We start from the raw sequence: 20,530 nt of genomic DNA on the forward strand, positions 1-20,530 counted from the left end.
ATAGGGTATTAGTGACGATTTTGAAATAGTCACTAATAGTGTTTTTATTTTAAAAAATATAAAAAAAAAATTAGTTAAGGGTATTAGTGATAGTTTAGGAGACCCGTCACTAATAATAGGGTATTAGTGATGGTTTTGAAACCGTTACTAATAGTATTTTATTTAAAAAAATATAAAAAAAATTTAGATAAGGGTATTAGTGACGGATTGGGAGACCCGTCACTAATAATAGGGTATTAGTGACGGTTTTGAAATCGGCACTAATAATATTTTTAATTTAAAAAATATAAAAAAAAATTAAGATAAGGGTATTAGTGATAGATTGGGAGACTCGTCACTAATAATAGGGTATTAGTGACGGTTTAGAAACCATTACTAATACTATTTTTATTTAAAAAATATAAAAAAATTTAAATAAGGATATTAGTGACGGATTGGGAGACCCGTCACAAATAATAGGGTATTAGTGGCGGTTTTGAAACCGTCATTAATAGTGTTTTTTATTCAAAAAATATATATAAAAAAATTAGTTAAGGGTATTAGTGACGATTTGGGAGATCCGTTACTAATAATATGGTATTAGTGACGGTTTTGAAACCGTCACTAATAATGTTTTTATTTAAAAAATATAAAAAAATTTAGATAAGGATATTAGTGACAGATTGGGAGGCCCATCACTAATAATAGGATATTAGTGATGGTTTTGAAACTGTCACTAATAGTGTTTTTTATTTAAAAAATATAGAAAAAATTTAATTAAGGGTATTAGTGACGGTTTGGGAGACCCGTAACTAATAATATAGTATTAGTGACGGTTTGGGAGGGTATTGTGATGGTTTCAAAACTGTCACTAATAGTATTTTTATATAAAAAATATAAAAAAATTTATTTAAGGGTATTAGTGACGGATTAGAAGACCCGTCACTAATAATAGGGTATTATTAGTAACGGTTTTGAAACCGTCACTAATAGTGTTTTTATTTAAAAAATATAAAAAAATTTAGTTAAAGGTATTAGTGATAGTTTGAGGGTGTATTAGTGACAGTTTTGAAACCGTCACCGATGCTCAAAATCTGAAATCCCCGCCTTAACCCTCATAATTTCCCACACTTTCCCCAAATTTCTTCTTTCTCCTCCCACCTCCTTCTCCCTCCTGCCATCTCTTCTTTCCCCAAATTTCGTTCTGCTCCTCTCATCTTCCCTTCCCTCCTTGCTCCTCCATGCACGCAGCGCAGTCCTCCCGCCACTGAATCTCAAGCCGCCGCCCACAATGTCTCCTCTCTGCATCCATAGCGATTGCGGATGCCCACAGCATCTCCTCTTCACTCATTGGCCATCTGTCCCCGCTCACGGTATAATCAGGGAGAGTCCTCTTAGTTCCAATGCTATTTTCAAGTAGGTTGCCATCGTTAATTGTTTTTTCCTCTCTCTATTAAAATTTTTTAAATTTATTCATTCATTCATTTATGGTTTGCTTGCGCGAGTAAATGTTTTTGCAATTTTCAATATGTTCCAATGCTATTTCAAATAAGTTGCGTTCGTTGATTAAGTTTTTACCGACCAAAGTTTCATCAATTAACCGCTTATACTTGAGGGATGATGGCTGTTAAAAGCATTGGGGTGGGCTGCTTATTACTTTTGCGAGGTTAATGTTTTAGGCATTTTTTGTCGAGTTTTGCTGGCCATAAGCATGTTTGAACACTTTTTGATCTTAAGTATTGTGGAGATGAATATTTGTTATGGATTTGTTAAGAAATGAAGCTATACTTTGTGTAGTGCTAACTATAAATTATGTTTTGTGACAGAGCCACGTAGGCCTCTTCAACCTCTGTATTGTGGTGCTTGTTGCTGTAAACAGCAAGCTTATCATTGAGAATTTAATGAAGGTTTGTCCTACTCATGTTTTCAATTCAATTGGACAGTTATGGCTACTGTATTAAGCATATGTTTTTTTCTCACTCAGTGGCTTTTCTAGTACAAGTTTTAAATCTTAACTGTTTAGGATCTATAGTTTTTAAATGATTAATTCTTGACATTTGTTGCAGTATGGCTTACTAATGGGATTTCTAAAATTGCCCATGGTAGAGTTTGCCTACTTCTTCTTTGTTTTGCATGATCATGCGCTAAATGATCTAACTTCTAATCTAATGCTGCAGGATGTTGTGTTCCTTCACCTAATAATAACTACAATTGCTGTCTTGTGCCTAGTTTTTTTGATTCTGAGGTTAGTTTTTAAGTTCTAGACTTCTAATGTAGATGCAAGGGTAATATGCCTTACTAATAGGTTTTCCTTTTTGTACTTTCCGTTTGTTATCTTTATTTAGTTTTGATTGCATTTATGAAGATATGGAATAGTGAATGATGCTGAAAATTGGTAGGTTCCTGCGGGTAACAAATGCTTACCTTTGTTGAAACCCAAGCTGCTAGGAAGTTTTAGCCAATCCATTCACTGCTATTTGCAGAGTTAGATTAGCAATTTTGTGCATGTCTTAATCTCTTATTAAGGTTTCTCCTTAGTTAAAACCTTGTCAAAAGAATTAGCAAAAAATTTTGATTTATACAATGATTAATTCTAAATTCTGCAGGTGTGATTCAGCTGTCTTGTTTGGTGTCACATTAATGCTATTCGCTTGCATTGTGTGGTTAAAATTGGTTTCTTATGCACATACAAGCTACGATATGCGAGCACTTTCCAAGTCAGCTCATAAGGTATGAAATATCTATTCCTCATGTGCATAGTTTCACAAGTTGTGGGAATTAGTATGTGTTAAACTTATTTATGGCATCTTTTTTTTTTTACACTTGGATAGTAACAAACATCTTGTTGAATTCCTCTGATTGAATAATAATTGTTTGGGTATGTAGTTTTAGTGTTGAGCTGCATATATATATATATATATATAGTATTGTGTTTGTTTAATTCTACGACCTAGACATCCTTACAAGATGAAAATACGTGCCCAAGACCTTACACTTGGACATACTAATGTACCTCACAAGTACTACAAGATAACACTAAGCATTCTCACTTACAAAACACTTCCATGTTGCTAACACACAGAACACACTTACAATTCTTTTTTGTACATACAACACACACAATTTCTATTGTTTGCGCACTCAAAATTTTTTCCTGCGCACAACACACACAATTTCTTTGTGCTTATCTAACTTCAGTTTAATAGATGATTTACCTTCTAGACTTCATGCTTGGATTGATATATCTTGTGAACTGCATGCTGGTAGTGGACATTAGGACTGCATGCTTGATTGGAACACCACTTGCATGGCTGATGTAGTGACCTGCTGGTAGATACTTTTAGGTTGTTGCATGTCTTAATCTAAATGGCATCTGTATGACGCAAAAATATTGTGAATTGCATGCTTTTGTGACTTGCAGGTTTGAGAAATGTTCTATTTATAGACGACATGCTACCGAAAATTTGTTGACTTTTTTCCAAAATAATCATAGTCATATACCATATGCTCATATGGTTATAGTGTGTTGAATGTTAAAACATTTTTGAAAGAATAAGTGAACTTTAAATGAACTTTGAACTTCATTTCTAAATTTACTTTTGCATATGTTAAGTGAAAATTCTATCAATCATGGACTCATTTGCATTATTTGATTATTATAGTTGTTTTAGAGTCCTACGGAAGCCCTATAAACCATAAACATCACATTCTATTTTTTCATAGAACTATATTCTGATATATATTGTTTATGGGATGCATGAACACGTTACATTATTTAATGCTTATTATATGAAGCTCTTGTGCACTCGTAAAATTCATTACTAGTTGGATTATTATGAACTGTTTACTGTAAACACCTAGGTTTGGAACATATTTCTATGGAAAATGTCATATTTACAGATAAAATGCTGCTAAAATTTTTCAAAAAACGTATACTAATTTTTTTAACTTCTTAATTTGTAAGGTTTGCAACTATTACAACTTCTGTATGATGTTATGCACTACGGATGCAGTTTTTGACTTTTTTTGTTATCTGAACAGATGAAATTTCTGTATTTGAATTTGAATTTGTATAATGTATTTGTATTTAAATTTGAATTTGTATAATATATTTGTATTCAAATTTGAATTTGTATAATATATTTGTATTTGTATTTAAATTTGAATTAGAGTTTTGAATAATTTATGAATTTTTTAGCAATTATGGTTTAATGTTATGTATAAGAAAATGTAATTATAGATTTTTATAGGAATTAATAATTGGAAAAAAAATTAAATTAACATTATTGGTGACGATTTTAAAACCTTCACTACTAATTGTTCAATTTAAGTATTAGTGACGGTTTCAAAACCGTCACTAATAATTGTCTTTTTAAAAAGTTTTAGTGAATGTTCTGGTGAGCAATAGTGACGGTTTGAAAACCGTCACTAATAATAGAGTATTAGTGACGAATTTAAAACCGTCACTAAAGCCATAGTATTAGTGACAGTTCTTGTGAGCAATAGTGACAATTTTCAAAATGTCACTAATAATAGAGCATTAGTGACAAATTTAAAACCGTCACTAATACTATGGCTTTAGTGACGATTTTGAATCGTCACTAATAACCTTATTTTTTGTAGTTAGTCACCGAATGCTTTTATCTTAGGAAATGGTTTGACACCGATAGGTCAGTTTATGCTGGATGTATTTTGATTGAAAATAATATTTCATACAAAATATTTGTTATTGGAAATGTCAAAATCAAAATGTATGATAGTGTTGTAAAAACCATATGTGATGTAAAGTATGAATTGGGTCTAAGGAAGAATGGTATTTCATTTGGAATTTTAGACCATAATAGATATTGTTACGAGTCTGAATGTCAAGAAATGAAAGTGTGTGAGGGTCACTTGATAGTGATGAAAGGAGATAAAGTAGTAGGAAATATCTTTGCACTACGGGATGTTACAGTTGTAGGTGGAGTTGCAACTGTTGAGTTTGAGTCGGATTTTTTGTGGCATATGCGATTAAAGTATATGGGTGAATATATGTATTTAGATGTTTGGGAACCGATGATGATACCATCAGGGAATAAAAATTTGTATTTCATGGATTTATCATGAAGGGTCTTGGTGTACTTCATGTAGTGGCAGAGGTGGAGAACCAGACCAGGAGAGAGATTCTCAAGTCAAACATTGGGGATGAGTACGTTGGTTTCATTCAAGAAGTTTTGTGAGCAGGGCAGGTTATATGTAGGGCTTGCAGGGTGCTTCTTGGTGAAGTCAGTGAGTATGACGCGTTTATCGTGTGATTGATCGCCAAAAGTATCGCTAGATGGGAAATTTACAAGTGAATTGTGGGCATGACTACTCGGTTGTGAGTGGAAAACAAAGGGATGATCGAGGACATGACTTTTGTTAAAGTCACAGGGCAACGTACTCAGGTGAAGGAAGAGAAACAAATGCCAGAAAACTGCAGTAGTAGTAATCATGTTATTCAGGTGGAGTTAGAGATTTAGGGCAAAAATGCAGGGAGTTCTATCTCGGGTCAATAATATCACGATATGAATTGGCATGTGATGCACGTGGAGCAATAGACTCAAGGCAGAGATGACATAGTTTATATTATAGGGAGTTTCAGCTCAGAAGACCAGCAGAATCATAGTAAGCCCATGTGCACTATGAGAACACCACTCAGGTGTGTGAGTTGCTGAGGTTTCTAGTCTAGAAGAGGGTGATAGAATGTCATGGAGTGATGTATATGTTGTATATGAATGACATGTTATTGGCTGGAAATGCTTTAACTGAAACTTTAATCAATTGAGAACTCTGTTGGAAGTTTTTGACATGAATGTGTTGGGTACGACCAAGATGGGTCTTGGTTTGCTGACATGAAAATAATTTTTTTTTTAAATTTTTTTAAATAAAAGAAGTATTAGTGATGGTTCCCGAATCCGTCACTAATAAGGGGCTTATAGTGACGAATCTTAATATTTGTCACTAATATTGTGAAATATTTTTTTTTCATTTTTTTTAAATAAAAGAAGTATTAGTGATAGTTCCTAAATCCGTCACTAATAAGGGGCTAATAGTGACGAATCTTCAAGTTCATCATTAATATTGTGAAAATAAATTTTTTTATTTTTTTAAATAAATTAATTGTTAGTGACGGTTCCTAAATTTGTCACTAATAAGGGGATAATAGTGACAAATCTTCAAATTCATCACTAATATTATGAAATAAATTTTTTTTTTTAAAATAATAGTAGTGACAGTTATTTAATGGTCACTAATAAGAGTCTTTTTTGTGACATATTTATTCGTCACTAATACCGTGGAAATCGTCGCTAATATTTTTCTGAAATAATTTTTGCATGAAAAGTATTTTTTTGCATTATTTTTCGATTTTAATGACGAAACTATTAGTGACGATTGCTAAAATCGTCACTAATACCCAATTTTAGTGATGAATTTGAATCTGTTACTAATAGTTTCATCACTAAAAACTAACTTTTTTGTAGTGTTTGAAGCCTATAATTGTCAGTCGACCGGGCTTGGTTGAATTTACAATTTAAGCTCTATTTTGTTTTTGAAAACATTTTATCACCTTTGTATGATTTTAATTTTGAGTATGAAAGGTTTTTCATGAAGGTGTAGGGTCCCTAAGGTCACTCTATGGTCATCCTATGGTCTTGTTTGAGCTTTCATCTACATCATGCATGACATGCAATTATTACAGACTAAAGACTAAATACATTTACAATATCAAATAGAAAATGTCTTCTTCTTCGCTCTTCTGATGGAATACACGAGGTTGATGTAGAGTAAGACCTTTAGGCTTCCATCTTCTCTTTGTCTTATGTTAGTTCTAAAATGTAAACTTGCTCAAGCACTTAAAAACACACATAAGATATGAGTGTTTTGTCAATATCAAAATAGAGATCGAATTCAAAAGGTCAAGTGTCAAAAACTTTCTTATGATAATTATGTAAGAACTCTTGAGCCAACAAAGGATTGTCTTTAATATTCTTACCTTCAACAAAAGAAATTTAACTAGGATTAACAAATTATTTCATACAACTTTGTAATCTATTAGCCATTATTTTTGTGATACACTTGTTGATAAAATTACAATTGGGCATGGATCTAAACTTTTTTTTATCTTGAAGTATTTTAACCTTTGGAACCAAAGAAATAAGAGTGGCGTTAAAAAAGTAAAAATAAATAAGATAAGATAACCTTAGATACATCCTCTCCCACAAAATGCGACCACTCTTAAAATAAAAACCATTGTTTTTATCCCCAAGATTCAACCAATTTACTCTTGATTTTTGTTGTAAAAATTCCTTTTCAATAGAGAAAAGATCTATAAGAAGTCTTGATTTATGGGTTATAGAATCAATAGAAGCTTTTATAGAATGCAAATCAACCTGCTCTTGGTTCTCTCTCTTTTATAATCTCATTAATCTTTCGAGGAAGATATAAAAAACTTTCTTTAATGAAAGAGTTTAAGCCTTAGTTTAAAAGACTTCAACTTCTTATAAAGCACAAAAATCATGTTACCATTATTAATAACATTCCAAATATCTTGAACTATTCTGAAAAAATAAATGATCATCCTTAATCTAATAGTTTAAAAATCTAAAAGGACGGTGTTTGATCTTTCTTTTTGCCTCATTATTCAATAAAAAATTAGCAAGACAATGATCAAATATACTTGATGAAAGGAAACTTTTACTTTGAAATATGGAAAAACATATTACAAATTGAAGAGGCCAATACTTTGTCAAGCTTCCTACCAATGAAATTAGATTTCCTTTTATTGTCCATGAAAATATAAAGCCAGGGTAAAGAGTCATCTAGACTAGCAACCTCTAAGAATGATTAGAAGTCTTTAATACTTGAAATACTTCCATGACTCTTTAATACCTATGAACCTCTTTCTATTTAGAGAGTCATCTCACTAATATTCCAACTTGCTATTGCTAACATTTTGAGTTTTTCTTTGACTCTTCTCGCAAAAACTATTTTTAAGGCGGCCTACTGCCTTTCCTCTATTTCTTATTTTCTATAAGAATGTGCAACTTACTAAGATTTACAAACTTTAGATTTAAAAAACTATCAAGATTTAACAAACCTTTCCCCTTATCCTTCATTGATGTAATACTTTTACAAGTAAAACCCTTCAAACTACTAAGCCGAAGAGAAGGATGTCATTTAGAAATGCAAAAAAAAAAAAAAAGTATTATTTCCAACAAATGAAAGAGCATTATAAAGAATCCTATTCCTATTTTTCATATTCTCAAATTTAAACAAGTAAGAACCAGAAGGGGGAGTGATAATCTTAATTCTATTCCTATATTTTTATGAATGATGTTGCAGACATAAGAAAAGGAAGGTGGTGTACCGAAAAATTTTTCAATTAAAAAACCACTCTACTTCTCCTTTCCTAAATAGAAAATTTTCTTTAGAGGGTCTAATAAAACTTGTCCATCCTTTCCTTGCGGCTAAAACTATTGAAAATCAACATCAACCATATATTTTTTAGGAGATAGTTGAATCCTTACCATCAAGAGTTGAATCTTGCTTTCCTTCTTTGACATAGCCGCTAATAGAATCTAACTTTCCATCTTTGACAGCTTTAGGAATAGACATTAGTAAAATCAATCCCTGTATGCCTTTTAATTTCTTCACTTGAAGAAAATTATCACTGAGGAAAAATTCCAAATAAAAAGAAAAGGAATCAATAAATAGTGCATGATAGCCTGTACATATTATTGTGGGCCCACAAAAACTGAAAAAATAATAACAAATAAATAAAACAACCTCTAGTGCCTTCAGCCTAGAAATTAAACTAGTAGCTTTGTCATATTTAAGTGATGTGATGTAAAGACTATTATGCATCCTTTATATCCGCATTTTATGACTGTGTATATATATATTTGTCAATAATAAAGAGTCATTGAACACGTAGGTAAAGCAACAAACCTTTCTAATTCATTCGAAAAATGAGCAGTTCGAAATATATCTCAAGTATAAGAGTTCAGTCATATAATAATTAGTCTAAGGATCAGATCGTCTTTTCAGAAAATATAGTTTAATTTCAAATTTTACATAAATCCAAAAGAAAATAAGAAATTAAAGGTTTACTAGATACAATTCAGATTCGATTTTTTGGGATTTTTGAGATTTTGTGATGAAATTAAAACTTAACTTAAGAATCTAAAATTAAAACATAAAATAAGAACCTAATAGGCTTAGAGTAAGTAATTAAATCCTATTTAAACAATAAATAAATCCTACATATAAAATTTCAGATAAAAGCCTACAAATCAAAACTTTATTATTCAACCATAAAAATAAAAACTCAATTAAACACCAACTTAAAAACTAAACTTAACCCAATCAATAATGTAAATAATCTAACCCCCAAAAACGAATTTGGCTCTTGGACAATTTAAATAATAAACTAAAACACAATAATAAAAATAGTCCCAATGTAAATCTATTCCAACAATGATATTAAATAAAAAAAACAGAACAAGACTAAATTTAATAATGATAATCCAACAAAACTTTTAAGATTCCAAGACTTTAAAATAAAAACACAACTGAAAATTAATAATAATAATAATAATTTAATCAAGTATTTAAATGCAAGAAAAAAAAAAGAGATGAGAGAGAGAGAGAGATTGAAGAGGCCTCTGCACACAGCAGCTGTACGCTGCTGTGTTATTTTTTTCTTCTTGTGGTCGGCGGCAACGCAGCAGAACCATGAGAGAGAAGAGATGCTCGCGTTCAAGCGGCAAGCTGCTGCTGCTGCAGCTGCTCGGGTCCCCTCTGCGAGACTGCGACCCCCTCTGCCGTCCCGTTCGGCTACCCAGTTCACACATGCGCCAAAAGACCAAGCTGCCCGGCCTTACTTTTGCATGGATCGGTCACGTCAGGGTGCTACGACCCATATGCTTTTCATTCCAGCTCACGAGCCTCAGGAACGTGAGTACACACACGGCTCCCTTGGTCGAGCCCAAGTGACCCAGCCACAAGCCTCTCCAATTATCATAAAGCCCAGCTGCCCTTCTATACCACGCGTGGTAACATCAGGGTGCATGGATCTCCAAGCCTTCTCCTTCTTTCGCAATTCGGCCCAGAGCTTTTTGTTTCAAAGCCCAGCTGCCCTTCATCAGATGGGGGCTGCCGCATGATACACTCACGGGCTGCCAGCTTCTCTTTTCCTCGATGTCATACGTGCGGGCATAAGGTTAACGTTTATGTTGAGTGGCAACGAGCGGTATTCAGTATCGAGCTCTCTGAACACTTCAATAATCTTCTGGACCAGCAGGGCTCTCCTTTGTTTCCAAAAATATCCTACCATAATTAAAACACGTATACCGTAAATTTTCGGATAAAAACTCAATATTATAAATTGAGCCCATTGCTAAAATATTAAACGTAATTAGATATTTAATTTAAAATTATAATATTTAGTATACGATTTTAAATGCCTAATTACGTAACTTTGATGCGTAACCAATTTCAATTAGTTATTATGAAGCAAATGGAAAGTATCAAAGGAAAAAATCAACATCGTAAGGGCATTTGGTTGGTTGAATAAAAGTATACCTTTAGTATAATTACACTTCTAAGAATCTCAATCTTATGAATGGAATATTAGTGTCATAAGACTATTAAAATATGATTTGCATCATTAAATCTTTAAAAATATGCACAAAATGTTGATGTAATGTTTATACCAATATTTGGTTTTGCATGAATAATTATTGGTCTAATAATACTATTATCATATGATTTGTATTATTAAATCTTCATAATATATGCAAAATATTTTTTTAAAAAAAGAAATATAATGCATCATAAGGAAGGAACAGTAAAGGAATTTGAGCTTCCAATAAAGTACAACTCATAGTAAGCAAAAAAGAATCAACATAAAAGCAGCTAGACATGTGAGCTCCAAAAAATCCTACCAAGAACACCTAAGAAATTTTTTTTTTAAAAAATGAAAATACAATTCAGCCCCCCAAAACAGAGACAAGAGACACGTACTCCTCCCGGTTCAACAATATTAGGTTAGTATTTAACTAACTGCATTGATGCATATTTGAAAAATATTTGTGTGCAACTAAAAACACGTTAGAGTAGCTTTCTCGTAATATTCTTCTTTTTCTCTTCTTCTAAAATTTCCAACAATAACTCTCGAGATTGTGAGATTGAAGCTTCTAATAAGCCCCTTACTTTTGGTATAGTTCCATGCATGGAACTATATGTGTATATATATTGTGTGTGACGCCCTGAAACCCGCCAAGTGGGGTCTGGGTGCCACGTGTTCCAATCACCTGTATCTGATACCATAATTATCATGCACGCAGCGCCACATAAATAAATAACCTCAAATAAATACCAAAATTCTATATAACAACCCAAAAACGAACACTACAACATCTAGATATCCATATCTCCATCCAGCATTTAAAACATAACCCAGTACAAATACATCTGTATATATATACCAGTATTTCACAATACCCCAAAAAGAAACCACCAAATACAATCCCAGCCTAGGCCTTCAAACCCGGTCTCCAGAAGAACTTGAAAAATTGTTAATCCACTAGGGTAAGACACTTCTCAGTAAGGGTAGAATAAATTATAATAGTATGTGACAATTGAGTTTTAATATTTACATATCAAAATAAACTGCTTCTCACATAATATCCATAACAATTGAGAAAATATACCATTAATAACATTCCCGACATCTAATGTCATACACGCATCCACTATGCACAAGTACATAATTTTTATGCAGGCAAAAGTCCCCAAGGATAAGGAATATTACCCGCCCATACAAGTAGCTTCCCTTTACTCTAGTAGTAAGAACTACCTACTAGAGCACTCACCTTACTCAGTAAGCCCTTAGATGAAGTATTACCTCGCCGCCAGTACACACATCTTTATTATTTTAAAGGCAAATGTTTCCGAGGATCAGGATGTCTACCCGCCCATATAAGTAGCACCCATTTGTACTGATACCAAGAAACTACCTAGCAGAGCACTCGCCTTTCTCAGCAAGCCCCCAGTGGTATGTTTACCTCGCCGCTTGCACACACATGCATTCACAATATGTTATACCATTATTTTTATGCTATAATTAAATTCACATGCGCACAACACATCCACACAGGAATCATGCATCTCATACTTTATCTTCCAATGTCCTCAGTACATGGCCCACACAGAGCAACTGTGTACATATCAATATGTGACTCACACAGGCACCTACGTACTTCTTATCTACATGTAGCCCACACAGGCACCACTACCCACACAGGATACATAACATGACCGACACAGGTGTCATTATCTACACAGGATATAACGTGACCCACACAGACACCACTACCCACACATGGTACATAATATGGCCCACATAGGCACTATTATCCACACAGGATATAACGTGGTCCACACAGACACTACTCCAGCTTCCGCGTCACGTGGCCCAAACAGGCACCACTATTCACCAGTATCCAATCCCCATGACCTACTCGTCATACATCAGTAGAACAAGCTCCTCGACTTGCCAATGTCCTACCCCATATAAATGATAATATGACAAGCTCCTCGACTTGCCAACGTCATATTATGATTTATATCTAGGCAATATAACAACCTCCTCATGCCAACGTTATATTGAGATGCATACGAATAACCAAACCAGTTAATTCATACAGACGCATCAATGCATTTCCACATAGGAATCCAATAGATTAATACATTCCCACACAGTAATCCAACAGATCAATACATTTCCACACAATATCTTGATAGATCAATACATTACCACACAGGAGTCAAACATAATAATTCATTCATCATGTCATAATCATTCCAAACACCCCCACATGCAAACCCAAATACCACAATAATTCATATTCAATTTATTAGGAAAAATTACTCCCATGTCACACGAATTTAATATAATATGCAATTATCCCAAATATAAATTTTAAACAAAATCATCATTTTCTAGTACTCAGATAGTTCTAAAAATCATATAGATAAATAATAAATTTTATACGCTCGTAAATAACATGTTCACCTTAATAAAATACTGATATAATTTTATTCCTCCTTACTTGATTTCCTGAGCCACGCCTGCAGGGCTCCCAAAACTATACTCGCAACGCTCACCCGAACCCTGATTCAATCAAATCAACCCCAATAAAATATTATTTTAACCTTTCCTAATTTACAATAATTAAATAACAATTAATTTTTAAATAACCCATTTATCCTAGTCTTGGGGCTATTCTTACAACGATCCCACGAGAAATCTGCTCTGCTAGACTTGCAGAGAATCATCTCTAAATTCTCGTGGTGGTATTCGATCGCCAATTTGACTTAAAATTTTAAAAAAATTGAGGTAAGAATGAGAATTTGACTTACCCCAGGAAATATGCCTACGTAACTTTTATGACAATCCATTTTAGTAGATATGTCAATGGCGGAGAATGGAATCTAGTGGTATTTTCGGATTTCCAATTGGGCGAGAATCCGCCGCGAAATTGTAGAAAGAAGATGAGTGGAGAGCGTCAGCCGAGAGAGTTTTTTTTTTTTCTCTTTCTTTCTCTTCTTTTCTCCTTCACCCGCGTGAAGCTTCTTCCTTATTATTATTATTATTATTATTATTATTATTCTTTCCTTTCCTCCTTCTCTAGCAACTTAACCACTAAGTTTCCTCCTTTTTATTATTTTTATTTCCTTTATCCTTTACTTTTACTTTTTTATATACTTATATATATATATATATATACACACACACACACACTTAATATCTATACTTACATATACTTATATATATATATCTATACTTACATATATACTTTTATATGTAGGGATTTACAAGAGGAAGGGATATATATATATATATATATATATATATATATATATATATATATATATCCAAAATCCTCAAATTTCTTAATTAAATTAATTTTCTTAATAATAATTAATTAATTAATAATAATTTTTTTTTAATTAATAATTTTTTTTTTTTGGGTCACATTGTGTGTGTAGTCTAATTAAAAATATTGACGTAATGTTTATGTCGATTAATATGAATAAATTAGTGGCCTAATACACGACTATTATTATATGATTTGTAGTGATAAATCTTCAAAAATATATGCAAAATGTTGACTGAACGTTCATGTCAATATTTAGTTTGACATGAAATTTTATCGAAAATAAAACAAAATGATTACCATTACATCCTTAATTCATATACTAATAGTATATTAAAGAAAACATGACACCGTGGATGGGGATGAGGTGGATCCCGCAATGCATGCCACGTACGTCGTTATGAATCATCCGGAATTGTGGCGCAAGTTAGGCTGCGTGTCGGCCAAGTGTATCATCTACGATTTTAATATTGTAATATATCAACGAACTGACAACGTGCACAGCCACGTGGTCTGCGCAATGCATGCATGCCACGTACGTCGATTGATCCCCCAAGACTGTCACGGCGCTCATCTCGGCCACGTAGGGGAAATTTTCAACTTTTCCACAGGGCAGACGGTGAAACCTGATAAGGATGCACATTCACCAGCAGCCTCGGTCGCATCAACCCATGCACGTTGGAACTTGAAAATCTCTAATGCGGGCAGCGTGATTGAATAATAACATTACATCCGTCACAGCGTGCAGACGGATGAGCTGCAACGCATGCCACGTGTCCATGCAGAGGGCTGCATGTCTCCCACGTGTAGAAGATTTTTATCGCTATAGGACAACTGGTAATAAAGGGTGATGACCGGTCGCCTACAGACAATACAATATCTAACCCATTAAAAAATTCATATGATACCTGAGAATCTGAGATCGAATTAAGTACATTGACTATTTCATTTTTTTTCACTTTTAAGAAAATGACATTGACTATTGACGCAATTGACTAAGCAACATCAAATCCGTCGCAACATGCAGAGGAATGAGGTGGTTTCCACACGCATGCCACGTATCCATGCAGAGGGTTGCATGTCGCCCACGTGGGGAAGACCTTTTTATCTCCTTTGGACAGCTGGCAGCAAGCGTAGACCACGCCCAGTTGCCAATCATGAACCCGGTCATACACGACGAGGCTTCGAATATTTAAATTTGCTTTTGAAATCGGGGTCTCCTGCTGATTATGCAGAAGATATAAACTTATCCAATTCACAGTTTATATGTCCAAATCCACTTCGCCAAGCAACGCTTTCTTGTTTTTTTTATTTATCAATTAACTGTTTAATAAATTCAAGTAGCAACATCAACATACCCTAATAGCTCATTTTTATTGCATGCATTCATATTTAAGGATGACAAAATGGGTTGGGGCTCGATGAGTAGCTCATGACTCGCTCATTTGAATTGAGTTTGGATTTAGTAGAAAATGATTTATTTATAAACGGGTCAATTCAAGCTCGATCCGTTTAATAAGTGAGTTAGGCGGGCTTTGATTTGGTAAGAGAATCACTTCTTTTAAGATTACCAACTTAGTTGAATATTATTATATTCCTGATTCTGTTCAGATTTAGGAAACCTCTCTTTTTCTTGTAAATCCTTACAATATTTTCAGAAAGAAAAAGTCTTTAGGTAGTCAAGTTCAAACCATCCTTACTTTCCATAATAGACCTCATGTAAAAGAATATGTCCAGACTACAGCTCTTGATAAATGTCTCTTCCCAGCATCCTCCAAAGAATAGTGTGTTGATCTTGAGCTTGACTAAGATCTGATCAATCAATGGATTGTAGAAAATAGTGCATCTCTTTAATTAATTAAAGAGATGCACTATTTTCTACATTTTATGTTTTTCTATTAAGATAGTAATAAATAAAATAAAAGAGTTGTTTTTAAGAAAATATATATCACTTTATATGAAATGTTTTAAAAAATTAAAAATAAATAAATTATATTTTTAAACGGGTTCTTAACGGGTACTCGTTTATTAAACAGTTAGATTTGAGTTTATATATTAGTCACCCGTTAGTAAACGGATCAACCTAAACCTGAGCCTTTTAGTGACGGTTTCAAACCGTTACTAATAATGGAAAGTCATCAATAGTACTTATTAGTGACGCTTATGGAATAGTGACTATAACGGCGGTCTTAATTGACTATTAGTGACGATTTTGAAAAATGTCACTAATAATGGAGTATTAGTGACGAATGAATACTGTCACTAAAAGAGCAAGATTGTCACTATTGTTGAAGAGTAAACTTGACGGTGGGACAGTAGCGCTCCTGGAGAAGTTCTTTGTAAGTCTGTAGGAGCTGATTGTGGTTAAAGTTGGTTTGGAATTCATCCTAAATCTAGGGTAAGGTATTTTTTTTCAGATTATGTCTCCCTTGTAGTTATAAAAAATGTTGTAGGTAAGAAAATACTGATGTTTTGTTCTGGGGGATGTTATTTTCAGGGTGTTGAGTGGAGAATCCTGCGGGTGTAGGGCTAGAGATCAGTGAGAGGCTTTTCAGATTTAAGGTAAGGGAAATATGCTATGCTAGGAATTTTTATAATGTTATCAGAGATTTTACACATATGTATATACCAACTTATTACCCAGTTTTACAAAATATGAGTTTTAAATGCTTGTGTGGCTTGAGTAGATATTTATGTGATGAAGAACTTATATAGTTTTTACAGTATATCATACTATACTGAATACACAGATATAGACAGTATATTACAAATATTTATCTAGAACAGTATATTACAGTTTTACTCAGATTAGTATGTTATAGTTTTATACAGAACATTATATCACAGTTATTTATCTAGAATAGTATATTATAGTTTTACTCATATCAGTATATTATAGGTTTATTTAGAACAGTATATACAATATTTATAGTATGCCATGTCTCCTATTACCATAACATATAAAGTATATAGACAGAGTATACAGACAGATATACAGAGATAGCATCAAGATGCTACAAATATAGCATACAGAGATTACAGTATTTACAGTACAAAAGATAGCGTTATGGTAATTTTTGAAACATGATGAAAACAGTAAAAGAGTATATATTTATATATATATATATATATATATATATATATATATATATATATGTATATATGATATCAGATCCCTGTGAAAAGATTACAGACAGATACAATATAAATACAGAATACAAAGCATGATACCATTGCTAATACAGATAGAGCGCAACCATATATCTCAGATAGTGTGTGGGTACTGTCAACTGTGCTCGAAGAGTATGTAGCTCCCCAATTCGCTAGGTTGAGGGGGCCAATTTGACGAGGTAGCAGTCAGTCTTGTGCCTAGGAGAGTATGCAGTTTAGTCGGGCTAAGGTAGTGTAGAGTATAGTGACTTATCTAGAGGGCCGACTAGATTAAGTCCCGCCTATGGGCCGCACAACCTTGTTATGAGGGGTCAAATCATGACATATAGAGTTACAGGGATAAAGCATAGTTACGTATATATATAAATACAATTTTACAACTTTGTTGTATATAGTATGATATTAGTAGTATGAATGATAGAAAGTTCAGATGACACATATAATTTAAGCTACTATACATATGATATATGTGTTTTTACAGATTTACCAGATCATGCAGTTTTACATACTATTATTATAGTTTTACGACTTGGTCGCCACACACTAGTAATAGCATATTTCCACTTACTAAGCGTCGACTCATCCCATGAATTTAATATTTTTCAGGTGAGCCAACTGGACAAGTAGATCAGGCTCGCAGATAGAGAGTTTATTTGATTACCCTAGATTAGAGGGTAAGTTTGTGTAGGGTTTTGTGTTTTGGGATAGATATTTCTGGAGAGAGATGTATTATATAGTTATGGTTTAGAAATATAGATTCCTAGTATTATATGTTGTATATGGATGTATGAATTATGTTTCCGCTGCATAGGTATGATTTTATATTCATATTTACTTCGGTACCTTCCGAGGCTCGAGTTTCATAGCAGGGGGTATCCAAGTAGTTCATATAAAAAAAATGATATAAATTTTGAGGTCGTTACAAACTGATTGCTCTCTAACTTACTAATATTTTCAGGATCAAGCTCATCAGTTAACTGTCCCCTAGAGGCCTAGTCGACTGACTCACTACTGTCTGGAAAATTTAAATGCGCTAAAGAGGTTAGGCAACTAAACCCTTTGATCTCAGTCGACTGACCAATAACAGTTTATATACTAAACAATGCACTTGATATTTTCTGCTCATTTGATGTTTCTCATGTTATTTTGGGATTCTTGATTATCATCTTTAGCATGATGAATAGTTATTTATTTGTATTATGCTGATTGTATATGCTTGTTGATGACCTTATCCTTTTGATTGATGCAATGTAAAAAGGGGGAGATGTGATGAGTAGAAACATAAGAACTAAGCATGAATATTTAATTCATATCATCTGACATATGACTCTGAGCATGAATCTTTGAAATAGGACTAGAGTATACAAGCATGAGCATGAGCATACAAATATGATGGAACTGTAGATACATGAATATTTTTGTAAACCAAACATTAATATGGGATGTAATATTTGACTCTACTATTCCGTGTTGTCTAGGTCGGTCATTTCTCTTGACCATTTTAGTTCACATGCTTATTTTGGATTATGTTATATATATGTTGCATGCTGAATAATGGATGACCATGTTTTGATTGAAATATATGCTAGCTTATGGACCTTGTTATTGTCATCTAAATGCGAAATTTTGTGGGTCTGTAGTACTTTTGCATAATATTTCTTTCGGTTTATCCTTTTGTTGAAAAGGGAGAGAAAATTTAGCAAAACTGAATGTGAGCAAACTAAGCATGAGCATGGCATAATAAATTTAAAATCATGATTAATAATGATGATTTCTAATGATGACTGACGATGATGATAGCTTCACATGATATTTACACTCATACTATACATAGATACATAGTTTGTCCTTCAATAATGAAATTATGAATTTATTGAATATGAAATACATTTCATTCAGGGGAGTTATAATTGTTAAGTTATGATGTCATGATCTATGTTCATTATTGGAAATTATTGAAAATTCTGATATACAATCTTTTCTATTTTCTCATGCTATTTTGGGACTTATTATCTATCTTTTTATGCATGATGAATGCAAAGTTTTTATTTTGTGCCTTCAATGGATATATACTTTTGCTTATGGGTGCTTATTGCCTGAGTATTTATATGTTTTGTTTGATATCTTACTCTTTTTGATTGATGTCAAAAGGGGGAGAATTTTTGGGCAAAAATTGAGCATGACTCTACATACTTAAGCATGTATATTGCTTACAATGAATTGATATGAATTGCTGAATATTGGCTCAAATATGAAATAAAATATATGCATGTGATAATTAATCTTGAATTATGACATGATGTGATGTTGACTTTTTGAGTTCGTCTCCTGTTTTGATTATGACAAAGCACAGTATCACATTTGTGTGCTTAGTATATGAACATGTCTACCTTTCTAAAGCCCATATGACATATAAGAAATGGGAGCTGAGAAGCACTCAAACGAGCACATCTTTTGGCGCAATCCATGGAATTCCCGAGGAGCAAAGCATGAAGTGTTTGTCTATTTTAAGTTGTATTTTTATATTTATCATTTGGGTCTATAATTATAATGAAAGGTCTGTAATAATTAATGCATATCATGCATGTAGGGATTATAAGCTCAAGACCATGATGGACCTCAAGGATCACCCTTCATTTGACCAACGCCGGAATTTTGGGACTAATTAAAATTCTCAAAGAACTACCATAAGTCCCAATATATTGCATGAAAAAGCCCTCATATATCTTAGAAGTGATAGTCATGTGAATAAGGATAACTTCATAAAAATAATAGGACCGAAATGCACAAAGTTGACATGTTCGGTTGACCGAACCCCAACACTCCGAGCACTTCAATCGACTGAACCTCCCCAAGGACAAAAAGTTGACCACTTGGTCAACCGACCTTAAAATGAGCATAAACGCCCTGGTCGACCAAACTGGCACGTAAGAATCTTCCAATGCCTCGGTTGGCCGAATTTATAGTAGAAAAGTGACCTAGTACACAGAACACCAAAGTTCGATCAATTGAACTCAATACGGTCGACCGAACCTCGGAGGTTCTGAAATTGCCTCAAGCTTGGTCGACCATCTTCTTAGTTCAAATTCATCCCGGTTGTCTGAACGGAGCACCCCAATCAACAGAACCTTAAAAATGGTCAACCGACCCTCTAGGGTTGCTCGAATTTTACCAAGGTTAAATTGGGTTATTTTTAATTAAACGCACTTAATCTTTTTCCAAAATACCCAACATGTTTCTAGCGGCTATAATTCTTCCCAACTCTATAAATACATCCTCATTTACAAAATTAGCATATGATTAGGGATTTGATTAGCTAAAATTTCCTCTAAAATTTCCTAAGCCCTATTTCTTCACAAAAACCTTATACACTTACATGCGACCACTCCTTTGAGAAATCAAGCTTTGTGAGTATT

At 33.3% G+C, this 20,530-nt stretch overlaps 1 protein-coding gene across 2 annotated transcripts; it reads right to left on the reverse strand.

Moving 5' to 3' along the window:
• Nucleotides 1-3,016: 3,016 nt before the first annotated feature.
• LOC131151019 (uncharacterized) lies at nt 3,017-10,255 on the reverse strand. Of its 2 annotated transcripts, none has more exons than XM_058102176.1 (3): nt 9,664-10,255; nt 8,529-8,671; nt 3,017-3,303 (listed from the first exon to the last, which is right to left on the reverse strand). In XM_058102176.1, exons 1-3 carry the CDS (start codon nt 9,852-9,854, stop codon nt 3,191-3,193), a joined length of 447 nt encoding a protein of 148 aa, XP_057958159.1. In that variant the 5' UTR covers nt 9,855-10,255; the 3' UTR covers nt 3,017-3,190. The 2 variants fall into 2 exon arrangements, with proteins under 2 accessions (XP_057958159.1, XP_057958160.1); XM_058102177.1 differs by having other exon boundaries at nt 3,017-3,352.
• Nucleotides 10,256-20,530: the final 10,275 nt, after the last annotated feature.

Source organism: Malania oleifera, chromosome 3, assembly GCF_029873635.1.
Source record: "Malania oleifera isolate guangnan ecotype guangnan chromosome 3, ASM2987363v1, whole genome shotgun sequence".
NCBI classification, from domain to species: Eukaryota; Viridiplantae; Streptophyta; class Magnoliopsida; order Santalales; family Ximeniaceae; genus Malania; species Malania oleifera.